At 51.3% G+C, this 15,636-nt stretch overlaps 1 protein-coding gene across 7 annotated transcripts in view; it reads right to left on the bottom strand.

Moving 5' to 3' along the window:
- Pde4a (phosphodiesterase 4A) overlaps positions 1-15,636 on the bottom strand; it is a 52,122-nt gene that overhangs the window by 9,755 nt on the left and 26,731 nt on the right. For 2 of the 7 annotated variants that reach the window (XM_059267414.1, XM_059267413.1), the window contains exons 3-9: positions 11,792-11,983; positions 10,872-10,908; positions 10,709-10,779; positions 8,583-8,632; positions 8,354-8,466; positions 4,622-4,715; positions 661-860 (exon numbers count right to left, since the gene is read on the bottom strand). In XM_059267414.1, the coding sequence (XP_059123397.1) occupies positions 661-860; positions 4,622-4,715; positions 8,354-8,466; positions 8,583-8,632; positions 10,709-10,779; positions 10,872-10,908; positions 11,792-11,983 (757 nt within the window). Of the gene's footprint in view, positions 1-660; positions 861-945; positions 1,043-1,080; positions 1,361-4,621; positions 4,716-4,993; positions 5,041-8,353; positions 8,467-8,582; positions 8,633-10,708; positions 10,780-10,871; positions 10,909-11,791; positions 11,984-15,636 lie in introns of those variants that run through there. The other 5 variants (XM_059267416.1, XM_059267419.1, XM_059267418.1 and 2 more) reach the window with 5 other exon arrangements.

The following is a 15,636-nucleotide window of genomic DNA, read 5'->3' as shown; positions in this document are numbered from 1 at the left end:
ACGCCCAGCCCTTGGCCACAGTGTCTCCAGCCCTGTTACTGTCGAGTGCTGGAGCTCAGCAGGTGGATGAAGGAAGCTCAGAAGTGACGAATGGTTTCCTTCGGCTCATAAGCTGGATGGGAACCAAGGTAGGCTCATCCCCACGCTGAGCTCAAACTTCAAGCTAACCTGATCATGAGACCTTAACTGTGCTGGGGTGAGGGAAGGGATACTGGTCTCCTGGAAATACATTACACCACAGGTACTGGGTTAATAATGGGTGAGTTATTGCCGAGCGGTGGTGGCGCACGCCTTTAATCCCAGCACTCAGGAGGCAGAGGCAGGCGGATCTCTGTGAGCTTGAGGCCAGCCTGGTCTACAGAGTGAGTTCCAGGACAGGCTCCAAAGCTACACAGAGAAACCCTGTCTCGAAAAACCAACTAACCAAATAAATAAAATAATAATAATAATAATAATAATAATAATAATAATAATAATGGGTGAGTTAGGATGACGGCTGTCTAAACCCAGGCCCCAGCTGAATCAAGCTTGGGATCACTTCCTGCCCATCCTTTACTTCCATCCCCAAACAGCTCAGGCTCTGCATCCTGGGACTCTGGGTTGGTCCTTTGCTGAATCCTCCCCAGACAACGCTGCCCCTGCTGAGCCCCCACCACCTACTTGTGCTAAGAGCTCCTCTTGATCTGTCTTGACTCCAAATCGTGGGATACTGGTGTTCACGCTTCCGGTGTACACCAGCTTTTTCAACCCTGTGATCTGAGACATCGGCTGAGCCTGCCGCGCCACTGGGGCCGGCGGCGGCTGCTGGAAGGCTCTCTGCCGTGGTGTGGGTGATGGGATCTCCATTTCATTCTGCTTGTCTGTCAAAGATCAGGTAACAGCACATGAGACCCCCTTCCCAAGGAGGCTTCCCCTCATCCCTGGCAATGTCCTCAGACGTCTCACTTGATATGAGGCAATCCTCCTGGGGGTAATATTGGTCACTTTTCTGAGGCTGGAAGTCAGGACACGCATAAGAAAATTTCTGGGAGGTGGTGGGCTGGAGTGGTGGGTGGGGATCTTAGAGATGATTCTGAGTACCTTCAGACTGGTGCTCAGTTTGGGCCACAACATGGTATGAGACATGAGGAGGTGAGAGGGGGGTCCCAGAGTGAGCTGATGCTGACCCTGGATAGCCAGGGGACCTTCTTGGCTAGGGAAGACATCCCTATGATGGTCCGGAGTGGTGGTAGGAAGGGGCATCGTGGGTAGGTGGGAGGGAAGGGGGGTCTCTGGGTCCATGAACCCCTCTCCCCTTGGCGCCAGTCAGCATGGGGACCAGACCCAGAGACTCTTTTGAGCTTCAAAGGCTTCTGAGGGCCAGCCAGACCCACCCCATTATGACCTTGGAAGACCTAATTTGCATGCGACCCTCCCACTGGTTGCATCCTCAGAATTCTGAGACATGCCACCCCCTCACTATTGCAGGGAGGCTTAAATTCTGAATCTCCCAGTTCTGAAACAATTTTGTTTGTTTGTTTTTTTGGTTTTTTGTTTTGTTTTGTTTTTCGAGACAGGGTTTCTCTGTGTAGCTTTGGGCCTTTCCTGGATCTCACTCTGTAGTAATAATACATCCCACCACTCTGGGAAAGCAGGGGAAGAAGTTCAAGGTCATAGAGATCCGCCTGGCTCTGCCTCCCCAGTACTGAGATTAAAGGCGTGTGCCACCACCGCCTGGCCTGAAACATTTTTGACACAGAGTCATACATAGCCCAGGCTGGCCTGGAATTCTCCTGCCTCAGCCTCTTGGTCTTTTGAGTGCTGGGATTTTAGAGGTGTGCTCCACCATCCCAGCTTTCTTAAATTTTTTTAAAATTAATGAATTAGTCAATTAATTAGCGGGGCAGTGGTGGCACACACCTTTAATCCCAGCACTTGGAAGGCAGAGGCAGGCGGATCTGTGAGTTTGAGGCCAGCCTGGTCTACAGAGCGAGTTCCAGGATAGCTAGGGCTGTTACACAGAGAAATCCTGTCTCGAAAAATCAAAATTAATTAATTAATTAAATTAATTTTTTTTGAGACCGGGTTTCTCTGTGTAGCTTTGCGCCTTTTCCAGATGTTGCATAAATCTTAAAGAGTCTCGTTAATTAAATCAAACCTGAGGCCAGTTATTGGGGTGAATGCTGGAAGACCAGAAAAACAGAACAAGCCACAGCTACCTCACCTCATCAGTTCCTCAGCTGATCCTGTTTCCTCAGACTGGAAGCTTCTGAGTCCTCATCCAAATGGATCTCAGCTGAACTGCTGCTCAGAAGCCTAAATGCTTAACTAGCCAAATGCTTCTAGTTCCTGGTCTTCATGCCTTATATATCTTTCTGCTTTCTGCCATGACTCCCTGGGATTAAAGGCATGTGTCACCATGTCTGGCTGTTTCCAGTGTGGCCTTGAACTCAGAGATTGGCCTGTGTCTACCTCCTGACCTACGATTAAAGGCGTGTGCTACCACTGCCTAACCTCTGTTTAAGGCATGTACACCAATGACTGGCTTAAAGTTTTTTTTTTTTTTTTTTTTTTTTTTTTTTGGTTTTCCGAGACAGGGTTTCTCTGTGTAGCTTTGTGCCTTTCCTGGAACTCACTCTGTAGCCCAGGCTGGCCTCGAACTCACAGAGATCCGCCTGGCTCTGCCTCCCGAGTGCTGGGATTAAAGGCGTGCGCCACCACCGCCCGACTGGCTTAAAGTTTATTATCTTTTTTTAAGTAAAGATAATAGACTGGCTTAAAGTTTATTATCTTTACTTAAAAAAAAAAGTTCCGGCGGGTGGTGGCCCACGCCTTTAATCCCAGCACTTGGGAGGCAGAGCCAGGCAGATCTCCATGAGTTCAAGGCCAGCCTGGGCTACCAAGTGAGTTCCAGGAAAGGTGCAAAGCTACACAGGGAAACCCTGTCTCGAACCCCCCCCCCCCCAAAAAAAAGTTTCTTTTATGTGCTGCAGGCACCCTGGGAGGCCAGAAGAGGGCATTAGAGTCCCCTGGAACTGGAGTTAGAGGTAGTAGTGAGCTGCCTGATGTGGGTACGGGGAACCCCCACTGAGCCTTCTGCAAGAGCAGGTATTCACTCTCAGCCACTGGGCATCTCTCCAGAGCCTCCTGCTTTTTTCTTTTTTTTTCTTTTTTCCTTCTTTTTCCAGACAGAGTTTCTCTGTGTAGCTTTGCGCCTTTCCTGGAACTCACTCTGTAGCTCAGGCTGACCTCGAACTCACAGAGATCCGCCTGCCTCTGCCTCCCGAGTGCTGGGATTAAAGGAATGTGCCACCACGCCTGATGATATTGATTTATTGTTGTTCTGTTTTGTTTTGTTTTTCTGATAGGGTATCTTTGTGGCTGGCTAGAACTCTCAGAGATCCTCTGCCTTAGTCCCCCGAGTGCCATGAAGAATGGCATGCGCCACCACACTGGCTCAATTTTATTAATTTTTAAAACGTATTTATTTGGCCGGGTGGTGATGGCACATGCCTTTAACCCCAGCACTTAGGAGGCAGAGGCAAGTGGATCTCTGAGTTCGAGGCCAGCCTGGTGTACAGAGTGAATTCCACGACAGCCAGGGCTGTTACACAGAATGATTTTTTTTTTTTTCCAATTCTCAGACTTAAAATCCTGAGTACTAGGATCATAGGTGTGCGACATCACACCCTACTCTGCCCTACTGTATGTGTGCTTGGTTTAGTTGAGACAGTGTCTTTTTTTTTTAAAGCCCAAATGGCTTCCAATTAGCTACATAGCAAACTATGACGTTGAACTTCTTCCCCTGCTTTCCCAGAGCGGTGGGATGACCCGCCTGCGCCACCAGGGTGGGTTTATGCTGTGGCGGTAAAGGAGCCCTGCCAGGGCTCTGTGCATGCCACGAAAGGGCTCCTCCCACTGAGCCACCTTCCCGGCCACTGCTTGGAGGCTTTTCAGAGTTTAGGAATTCTATCTGAGCCTAGTTTACATATCGAGTTCCAGGCCAGCCAAAGCTACACAGCAAAACCTGTCTCAATAAATAAATAATGAAAAATAAGCAGGAATTTTATTTGGATTTCTATGGAGATTTTGACCTTCTATTAACTGCGGTCAACCTCCAGTGTCGTTAACTCCCACACTGTCCACTTTGGTTTCTTTTTTTTTTTTTGAGACATATGTAGCCTAGCTATCCTGGAACTTGCTATATAGACCAGGCTGGCCTTGAACTTACAGAGATCCTCCTGTCTCTGCCTCCCGAGTGCTGGGATTAAAGGTGTGTGCCACCACCTCCCGCTCGCTCTACTTTGTTTAAGGTAGTGTCTCTCGCTGAACCTGGGGCTCACAGATTTGGGGACATTGCCTGGCCAATGTCTTCATCTACTCAGGACTTGGATTATATGTGCATGACGTGGCTCCTGGCTCCTTAAACGGGTGCTAAGGATCCGAATGCAAGTCCTCACACTTGTGAGGCCAGCACTTCCATGGCAGAGCAATCTCTGAGACATTTATAAATATGGGCTCCACAGAAATTGGGTGGTTTCACTAAGTCTGAGAGAGGACTCATGAGTGGGGAGCTCTTGAACACGGTGACCCTTGACCCAGCGCCCCACCCCACCCCACCCACCTGCTGCCTCTCACTCACCCAGGAATGTTGTGGAAATGTACTCTGAGACCTGGTTTCCCGACCTGCTCATTTCCGACAAGTGTGTGAGTTCACGGTTCAGCATCCTTTTGAACTGAGGAGAAGGAGCCAAGAAAGAATGGGTGATGGGGGGGTCACTGTGGGGTGCACATGGATATGAATATGTGAGAACCTTTCCCAGCAAATCCCCAAAGGCTCCACAATTTCTTCACTCAGAGCCCCCAGTTAGGCTGCTTGATGGATGCAATTAGCTTTTCCTGTCCTCTTGGCTCTGGAGAGGGGACTCCCCTGGCTTGGGAGGAGGGGATTCCCAGTGGAGGAGAAGAACAGCCCCCCCCCCCCATACACACCAAAGAGGAGTGCAAGGCGTACCTGTGGAAGGGAGGGACTCCTGCTAACCACAGAACCAATAGCACACAGGAGACTCCCGTCGCCATGGTGATGGGAGTCTCCTTAGCAACTCCCCCTCCAACCAGCTGCTGAGTCCAGAAAAGGGGGGCAAGTCTGAGGCCCCTTAACCCTTTCCTTCCCAGAGCTACCTCAGGGCCTAGGTGTTGCCAAACATGACCTCAATCCAGGGGTGGAGGTTGGAGGGAAGGATGAGGGTCTGCTATTCAGCCCCAGCGGAATCTGGGAGGTTACATTGTTTCTTAGCACCCAAGCTCTGGAGAGGAGAGGGTTCGGCCAGCCGTGGGGAATGAATGAGCCTAGGAAATTCCAGTCCCATCACCTGAGGGAGGGGGTTCCCATCAAAGCCCCCTTTCCTCCTTAGGGGGTAGATGATGTACAAATGGGTGGAATATGCCCCCAAATGGGTTTGGGGGTCCCCTCCTGGCCCCCCCCACGTCCCTTCACATAGGCGTCTTCTGTGACATTGGGCTTGGAGCAGAAAGGGCATTTGCTCCCCACCCCCAGCACCCCATAGCAGGGACAGTCTCTTGTATGGGCAAGGCAAAGGGGTAGCAAGACAGGAGGGGTGACCCACACGTGAAAGGGTGGTCACTTTTCTCAGTACTACCCAGAGACCCTGAACACAGACACAATCTCACACAACTGCACATAATCCCAAAGTGTCCCCAATCTATCTATCGTCACACAGCTCAGATGCGCCAACTGAAAGGTACACACCCCAATAAGTAGTCATTGACATTTGGGGGTCACACACCCCAAGAAACATCAAATAAACCCCAACACAATATCTGGTCCACTCCAGGACCAGGCAGGACACCCAGCCATCACAGATGCATGCACATCCAGGTACAGGTCAGTCACACCCAGCCAGAGAGACACCTTCCCCAGTGAGACACACACACACACACACACACACACACACACACACACACACACACAGACACTGCCATCCACGCCCAGCCCTGGGTCACACACACGGAAACCATAAAGCATGTTACACGGCCCACCCATACATGAATGCAGCTGCACCCAAGTGCCCATGCCATGAGGTCAGAGGTCCCTGATGGACAATACCCACTCCCCCTCACCCCAACCCTGCACTCCCCTACCTGGTCCCACCAGCCCACCAGCCAGGGCTTGGAGCAGGTCTCGCAGAAGAAGTCAACCAGAGGCATGTTGGAAGCTGGGCTCAGCTCTGGGCTGGCAAACAGGTAAAGTAGGCTTAGCTGAGTCCCTGGGTCAGTGATGCCTGGGGACTAGGGGCAAGGGCGGGGGAGCTGGGCAGGTGGGGGCAATGTCCAAGGGGAGCCGCGGAGGGGCCTGGGCCAGCCCAGCAGGACTGGGGGCCCCTCCCCTCCGCGCTCCCAGCAGCAGCCCTGGTTACATGGTCTGCCAGCCCCTGGTCATGATGGGTGCCTCTGCAGCAGAGGCCGGAGGCAGTGGGCGACCTGTGCCCATGGGGACAGGCAGGGTGAGTGTCCTGGGAAGGAGAGCTGTGCTGAGGAGGCTCGGGGCTCCGTATGTGCACTGGTGTGTGTGTGTGTGTGTGTGTGTGTGTGTGTGTATGTGCGCTCGCGCGCGCTCACTGCGGTACTGGAGGCTGCACTTGCAGTCAGGTGGTGCTGGGGGTGGGGGGGCATTAAAGGGGCATGAAGCCCATGGGCCTCAGTCAGGACTCAGAGGAGGCTGCTGCGAGAAGACAAGGGGCCCTCAAGCCTCTCTGAGGACACATCCCATCCAGGGACATGGCCAGATATAGAAACATACTCCACACCACACACATGCCTTGAGACACACTGTCCTCAAACCAGACACTAAATACAGCCAGACACCCAAATGCTTTCACACACACACAAGCCAAAGCTTCCAGGCCACAATAAAGCCCTGGTTGCACATTTAAACATAGCACTCAAAGGTCCTCAATCCCACTTCTTTCCAGAGCCTACAGGCAGCAGAGAGGAACAAATGCCCAGGACCTGACACACTTAAGGTGCAAAGCAACACACATTATCACAGAAAAACATGTGCAAGAAAGTACTCTCACACACACACACACACACACACACACACACACTTTTAGAGATAGTTTAACCCATCCTCAAGGACACGTTTGTCCTTGAACTCCTTTTTCCAGACAAGCCTCCACCCACAGAGACATATGCATTCCTGAAGACCGCCCCCACCTGCACACTCACTTCCTGGTAGACACCCGCCCACAGGGGCAGCACAGCTCCCAGAAGCCTCATTCATATGGTCTTGCCTACTGAATGGTGCCCCCTGGAGTTGGGCCATTCACACTCCACACAGCTGGACAGGGAAGCCCTAGGCCCTCCGCTCACAATGCCTAGAACTTGTGAAAATCAGAGGTTCTCAGGTTCGAACCCAGACCAAACTCACAACCTCAGATCCTTCCAGCACAGCCTGAACACCCATAGTGCACTACATGACTACTTGTGCACAACTGCACCCTTCTGAGGGCACACACCTGCACACAGCCCCTCAGAAGGACTCCAAACATACTTGCAAATGAGTGGTCAAAAAGCCAACAGCCATACAAGTTGGAAGCCAGGGGTACACACAACCACAAAACCTGCATGAGAGACAACCATCTGTAAAAACTACGTACAACTAAATCTACACACACACACATCCCAGCACCTTCCCCCAACACCAGGCTCCTCAACTCGTAGAAGAGCCTAAGTTACAAACTACTTTTGTGTTTTTTCTAAAGGCACAGTCAAATGCCAGGCCCGGTGTGGTACATCAGAGCTCAGCCCTGCTCACCACCCGAATTTGGTGATTAGCCTTGCACATAGTCCTGCTCCAGGACTGGCATTCACTCTACTTGCCTATACAGTAATTGGTTCTGCACACTGGACCTGCTAAGCCTCTGGCATCATTCAGAGATCATGCACTAGAGTAAACACATAGGTCCTATCACGGAATTGGGTCCACCCATGGATTCATATTACCCCTGCAGCCCTGCCTAGAGATTTGCCCACCCACACCAGGGGGATTAACCCTGCCCACCATATCACCCATTCTGAAGGATTCAGGCCGCTCATTGGCCCAATCCACAAGCTTTACCCTGGCGAGTGGCTCCACCCACCCCAAACATTCACCCCGCCCAGTGGTCCCTCCATCTCACAAGATTCACCTGCCCACTGGCCCCACCTACCCCAGTCACCCTGTCCATTGGTCCCGCCCACCTACCAAGATTTGCCCAGCCCATCAGCCCTCTCCATCAAGGATACTAGGCCTGTTCACCACAGATTCACCCAGCCCTCCAGGCAGAATTAGCTGCTCACCGGCCCCGCCCACCTTGTGCGAGGCCATCTCGCTGACAGAGCGGTAGGTCTGCATGGTCTCCAGTTGCTCCAGACACCAGTCTAACTCTTCCAGGGTCTCCCGGGCCAGCTGCTGGCACGTCTCCTCTGAGAAATGGGCGTCCAGGGAAGTGACCCCAGGGGGCTCCCAGGCAGTCTCCCACCCCCGTGATGAGGGTCCACCCAGGGTGAGGGGGCCTTCCCCACCCTCTAGGCTTTGCTACCTGACAGCGTGGCCTTGCAGACAGCGGGTGGGCCGCCCATTGGGGACCGCCTGCAAAAAAAAAATGGGACTCCAATGTCAGCCTGGGTTCTCTCAGAATCAACTCCCTCTCCACGAGTAACACCGTTTTCCCTGGTTCTGAACTCAACAGACTATCAGAGCCTGAATTTGTCTTTTGTGAAACAGTCTCAGCTGTTTCTCATTATGTAGCCAAAGATGACATCTTGCTCCTCATATTCCCACCATCTCGGTGATGGGATTGCAGATGGGTACCACTTTCCCCTGTGTATGGAGCACGGGGGATAGAACCCAGGGCTTCATGCATGTGAGGCAAACTGAGCCCCAGCCCCAGTTATTTTTGTTGTTGTTGTTTATTTTTGTTTAAATTCTAGCCTCCGAACTATGCCCAGCTCAAGGGCCCACACAGAGGAAGGACATGGAGGCTCAAATGGGTGAAAGTAGAGTCTTTGCAGTTGGTAATGTCTGAAACAGGGCCGCACTGTAGCACAGGCTGGACTGGAACTGGGATCATCTTGCCTCAGACTCCCCCAGAGTACTGGGACGGCAGGTGAAGGCTGCCGCATCTGGCTGGAACCTCACTTCAGTAGTTTACACTGTTGACCTGTGGGAGGGCCAGATCCTGTGTTTTCAAATTTCCTGTTCTCCCCAGCCTTCTCAAGCTTCTGAGGATGGGCATTACTACCCTCAAGGACTGGTAACTCCCAGTCACCCCTCTGTCCTAAGATAAGAACTGTTTGTCTCCTCTTTTTTTTTTTTTTTAAGGCAGGGTCTGACTGTGTAGCCCTGGTTGGCTGGAACCCACTATGTAGACCAGGCTGGCCTTGAAAGCACAGAGCTCCCCCTGCCTCTGCCTCCAGAGTGCTAGGATTAAAGGTTTGTACACTCATGCGTGGCCTGTACCCATTTTATTTTAACTGTGTGTGTGCTTGTGCACATGTGAATGTAGGTGCCCTCGGAATCCAGAAGGAAGCACTGGATCCCCTAGAGCTGGCGATACACAGGCAGTTGTGAGCTGCCCCTTGTGGGTGCTGAGACCTGGATTCAAATCCTCTGCAAGAGCAGTGCTCAGTCCCAACCATTCAACCATCTCTCCCGCCCTCACACCTGTATTCTGAATTTATTTACTTTTGTTTTATTTGCCTGCATGTATGTCTATGAGAGGGTGTCAGATCTTGGGTCACAGACAGTTGTGAGCTGCCACGTGAGTGCTGGGAATTGAACCCAGGTCCTCTGGAACAGCAGTTAGTGCTCTTAACCACTGACCCATTTCTCCAGGCCCCATCCCTATTTTTTAAGAAACTTTTTTCACATTTATCATGAGGATGGGGGGACACAAAGGCCACAGTGCATACGTGGAGTTCAGATGACAACCTGTGGGAGTCAGTTCTCTATCCACTGTGTGGGTTCTGGGGATTGAACTCAGGCTGTCAGGTTTGGCAGCAATCCCCTGTTATCGGTTGAGCCAGCTTGCCTGACTTGAAGCATCCTTATTTATTGAGCATATACTATGTACCAGGCAATGTTCTAACATTGTCTGCATGCTGTCTTTCGGTTACTCACAGAAGAAGCTTTCTATTCAAAGCCTTTCTACAGCTTTTATTTTTCAGAAGAGAAGCACAGGCACCCCCCAACTGCCGGATGTCTACCTAGTTGGTGTCACAACCTGGAGCCCAGGGCTGGAGCTGGAACCCGGAGCCTGACCACCGACCATCCATGAAGGCCTCTAGGCCTTTATTCCTAGAGGAGCGAGCGGTTCTCTGACTTAGAAGTGTTGCTTCAACAGAGGGTTCAAATACTAGCTGGCCTGAGAGCACAGAGCAGGGCTGAAAACTGAATCCAGCTGTCCTTTTTTATTTTCCTCCACTTTGAGACAAGGTCTCGCGTAGCCCAGGCTGTCCTGAAGCTCCCTATGTAGCCAAGGATGAACTTGAACTCTTTTCTTCTGCCTCCATTTCCTGAGTACTAGGATTATAGGTGGTTTTGGGGTGCTGGGGTGGAACCCGGGCTTCCTGAGTACTAGGCCAGCCCTCAACTCATTGAGTCCATCCCCGGATAGCTCCTCCCACATCTCATGAGCGTGGGCGCTGGGGGCTCAGCTCCACTTACTTGTTGCTGGGGATGGGCACATTGGTTAAGAGTGAGAAGTTGCTTCGAACGCTGCGGAGACTGGCCAGCACCTGGGGTGGGGGACAGCCGTAAGGAGAGATGTCTGTCTACCTTCAGGGACCACCAGGCTCGGCCCTTGTCCCGTGAGGGGAGGAGGTCTCACCTGAGCAAATGGTGTCACAATGAGGTCTTCGGCATGCCTGAAAAGTAAGAACGGGGGCAGGTGAGGGGCCAGGTCTTCAGGGAGGAAACTGTGGGGTCAGGACTAGCAGCGAGAAGACAGGACAAGGCAACAGTAGGAACATACCATAGGAAGCATATACACAGGAAGTGGGGTCCAGAGAGGAAAGTGGTAAATGGGGGGGGGGGCCCATCCCAATAGGGTCTTATAAGCAAGCGAGGGCTAGAGGGGTCCCAGGAGTGCGGCTCCCCTTTTGCTGGAGAGACAACTTTGTAGGGCTGTGCTGGGGATACAGCTCATGCCCACCACATGTTACTTCCTGAACCATTCCCAGAACCAAATGACAGAGAAAAGAATGAAAACTAAAAAGAGCCAGTTTGTAATCTCAGCTACTCAGAGGGCTGAGGCAGAAGGATCACAAGTCTGAGATTAGCTTGCCCGTTCATGGAGCTGGAGCTCAGTTGGTAGAGTGCTTGCCTAAGCATACAGGAAGCTTTGGGTTCAATCCTCAGCACCACATAAATAGGGCATGGTGGTATACGTCTGTAATCCCAGCCCTCAGGCAGTGGAGGCAGGAGGATCAGGAATTTGAGGACAGCTTCAGCTACGTAGGAAGTCTGAAGCCAGCCTGGGCTACAGACCCCGTCTAGAGTCAGAGGAGAGGGAGAGCCAGACTAGAAGGCAACCAATGAGTGGGTGTGAGCAGAGCTGGTGGGCACAGCCAAACTTTATAATCTTGTAGGTTCTGTGTCAGAGGGAAAGGAACTGCTTACCCTTCAGTGGGGAGGACAGTGTGTGTGGGCTGAGCAAACAGGGGGTTGGGTGCCCCACTCTGCTGGGGAGGGCAGCTTGTGGCAGGGCCAGGCCTAGGGGATCTGGTGAGTAGGGCAGGGTGTGCTCACGCTTCGCTGGTGACGGATGAGTTCCTGGACATAGTCTTGGGTGACATGTCATAGTCACTGTCGGAGCGATAGAGAAAGGACTCTCGGCGCTGGCCGGCGGCCGCCCCAGCATGCAGCACAAGCCCCGGGCTCGCCTGCGAGTCCAGAGGGCTGCGGCCGGGGGATGGTGTCGGCCCATTTTCTGCATCCAAGCTGCAAAGGACAGAGGGAAGAGGAGTCAGGGGGCGGAGATGGTGCTGGCGAGGTCAAGAGGCGTGAAGGAGACAGAGGAGGTGAGACGGGAATGGGCAGACCGCTCGGTTGGTAAAGTGCTTGCTCACCCGGGTTCAGTCCTTGAAGGTAGCGCACTTCACTTTTATTTTCCACACACACACACACACACACACACACACACACACACACACACACACGCACACAGCTAGTGTGCTCGCTCACACAGTAATCTCAGCAGCACTTGGGAGGCTGCAGCAGCAGAGTATTGCCGTGAATTTGAAGCAAATCTAGGTACGGTCTAACCCTGTCTAAGGTCAATTAATTTAAAATCTGAAGGGCCACTGAGATGGGCTCATCCTCTGACCGCCACACCGACACCTTGCACTTTCGCCCACACATGTCAACACAAAAAAAATAAGAATGTATTAGTTATAAAAAACCCAGGTGGAGAATTCTGGAGTTGTCCCAATAGCTCCCAGTCCCAGTGCCCATACAGGGAATCCAAAGAAAAGCACTGTGGGCTGGCAGGAGGCTATGGGCGAAATGTCAGCACTTAGGAAGGGCTGTGCGGAGATAAACCTTGGCTCTGGCTTTAGCAAACCAAGGTGACCTTGAGTTCATTGGCAAGACCACATCTTTCAAGAAAGTCTTGGCCAGGTGGTGGCCGCACACACCTTTAATCCTACCACTCAAGACGCAGAGGCAGGCGGATCTCTGAGTTCAATGCCAGCCTGGTCTATAGAGTGAGTTACAGGACAACCAGAGTTACACAGAGAAACCCTGTCTTCAAAGACCAAAAATAAAAATAAAAACAGAATTAAAAAAAAACAAACAAGTTTAAAAAAAAAATCAACCAAGGGGTTGGGTGGTGGTGGCACATACCTTTAACCTCAGCACTTGGGAGGCAGAGGCAGGTGGATCTGTGAGTTTGAGGCCAGCCTGGGCTACAGAGCAAGTTCCAGGACAGGCAGAGCTACACAGAGAAACCCTGTCTCAAACAAAACAAAACAAAACAAAACAGTCACCTGAGGGACTGGAGACATGACTCAGCAGCACCGGCCGCTCTTGCAGAGGACCTGGGTTTGATCCCCAGCACCTACAGGACCACGACTGTCTGGAACTCCAGTTCCTGGGATCCGATGCCTTGTTTTGGCCTCTGCAGGCATCAGGCACATATATGGTGCACAGACATACATGCAGGCAAAACACTCATAAGTTAAAAAAAAAGTTTTTTTTTTTAAGTAAAATTTTATTGAGAGGGGCTGGAGAGATAGCTCAGAGGTTAAGAGCACTGGCTGCTCTTCCAGAGGACCCGGGTTTAATTCCCATCACCCACATGGCAGCTCACAACTGTCTGTAACTCCAGTTCCAGGAGATCTGACACCTTCACACCAATGTACATGAAATAAAGTTACTTAAAATATTTTAAAAAAATTTATTGAGGGTCTTGGCTGGCTAAATACAGAAAAACCATTGAAAAGGCCATAGGCCAAAGCTGGACAAAAATGTTTATAGTAGCTGTCAGCTACCAAACACAAAATAACCAAAACAATCCAGCAACTGATGAGCTGATATAATCTAGCAAATTTGGACTGTGGAATAGTATACACCATGAAAAAAAAATGGACGATTGACATACAAAACTTGAGTGTGTCTATTTATCTGTTTGTGTTCATGGGTGCACACGTGAGTGTGTGCTATGGCCCATATGGTGGTTGCAGAACAACTTGAGGAATCAGCTCTCTGCTTCTACCGTGTGGATTCTGGGGATTGAACTCGGGTCCTCCCGTCTGACGGCCAGTCCCTCACCTGCTGAGCAACCTCTCAGCCTGGCGGCTCAAATGAACCGTGTTAATGTGACAAGGATGAGGTGATGGCTCAGTGGATACATCTGCTGTGCAACCACGAGAAACCGAGTCCCAGTCTCAGCACCTACTCAAAAGCTAGGTGCAGCGGCATGCATCTACGGGGTCTGCAACCCCAGGGCTGGGGAGCAGAAACAGGCAGGTCCTGGGGCTTAATGGGCACCCAGTGCAGCCAAGCCGCACCTCCATAATACAGATCCTTGTCTCAGAAGATAACATGGAGAGTAACAGAAGACACCAGATGTTGACCTCAGACCTCTAGACATACACACCTGGGCACATGTGCCCACCCACCCCATATAGACGATACACACAAATACATACACAAAAGAAAAAGATAAAACTGTAACATATTCATGCCACATTACACGTCATTACACAGAACTAGCCCAGCATAGTATGGCACAGCTGTCATTCCCGCACTTGGGAGGCTGAGGCAGGAGGATCGCAAGTGTAAAGTCAGCCTGGACTGCACACATAGTGAGACCCTACCTGAGAAAATCAAAGCCCAGGGAAGTGGTAAAGCACTCGCCTTTGAGGCCCTGGGTTCTATATCTGGTGTTGAAAGATGATCAGGTAAAGACTCGGCCCCGTGAGACAGCTGGGGTGGCGGCGGCAGTGGTAAAGGTGTTTGCCACCAAACTGACACTGAGGTTTGATTCTTAGGACCCACATAGGGGAGAGAGACTCCTAAAAGGTGTCCTCTGACCTCCACACACTCCTTGGCGTGTACACACACACACACACACACACACACACACACACACACACACATACACTGTTTAAAAATAAAAGCTAGCCGGGCGGTGGTGGCATACACCTTTAATCCCAGCACTCGGGAGGCAGAGCCAGGCGGATCTCTGTGAGTTCGAGGTCAGCCTGGGCTACAGAGCGAGTTCTCAGACAGCCAGGGATACACAGAGAAACCTTGTCTTGAAAAAAAATCAAATAATCAAAATTAAAAAAAAAACCAAAAACCCTGAAGGCTTTTTTCAAGTTCACAGATGCACTTCAGCCTTTGATGAGGATGCTCATCGGTGAGCCCCTGCCCTGTCCAGTGCATGGTGCGAGCTGATGCCTCTCTCAGCTGCATGTCTCCAGCCATGCTGAGTCCACACTGTTTTTTCAGACTCGGCATGTTGGTCTTCAAAGAATGACATATCTTGGGCACAGAACTCCAGTCTAAATGTGGAACTGACTTCCACTTTCTTTTTCTTTTTTCTTTTTTTGTTTTGTTTTGTTTTGGGTTTTTTGAGACAGGGTTTCTCTGTGCAGCTCTGGCTGTCCTGGAATTTGCTCTGTAGACCAGGCTGGTCTCAAACTCACAGAGATCCACCTGCCTCTGCCTCCTGAGTGCTGGGATTAAAGGCGTGCACCACCACCACCTGGCCTGACTTCCATTTTAAAAAAAAATTTTATTACATTTTACTTGTTTGTTTATTGTGTGAGAAAGAGTGTTGGTGCCATGGCAGTTTGGAGGTCCGAGGACTTGCAAGAATCACTCTTCTACCCTGTGGGCCCTGGGGATGAAGTCAAGTCTTTACCCAGTGTGCCATCTGGTCCACCCTTCTCAGATCCTCGCTGTCTGCCTCCTCCTGCTGAAATGCTTTGTACACACTGACCATTTATTTCTGCACCATTTCCTGAGGGGGTCCTGGTAAAATCTCAGAGAACGTGCAAACTGAGGCACAGTGTCCGTGGGTCCTGGGGGGCTAGCTGCCTGATGACCACAGCCTGAGTTTGCTCCCACTGAGGACCCCCAACCCC

Source organism: Peromyscus eremicus, chromosome 7, assembly GCF_949786415.1.
Source record: "Peromyscus eremicus chromosome 7, PerEre_H2_v1, whole genome shotgun sequence".
In the NCBI taxonomy this organism is placed as follows: Eukaryota; Metazoa; Chordata; class Mammalia; order Rodentia; family Cricetidae; genus Peromyscus; species Peromyscus eremicus.
This window is presented reverse-complemented; position numbering and strand designations above follow the sequence as displayed.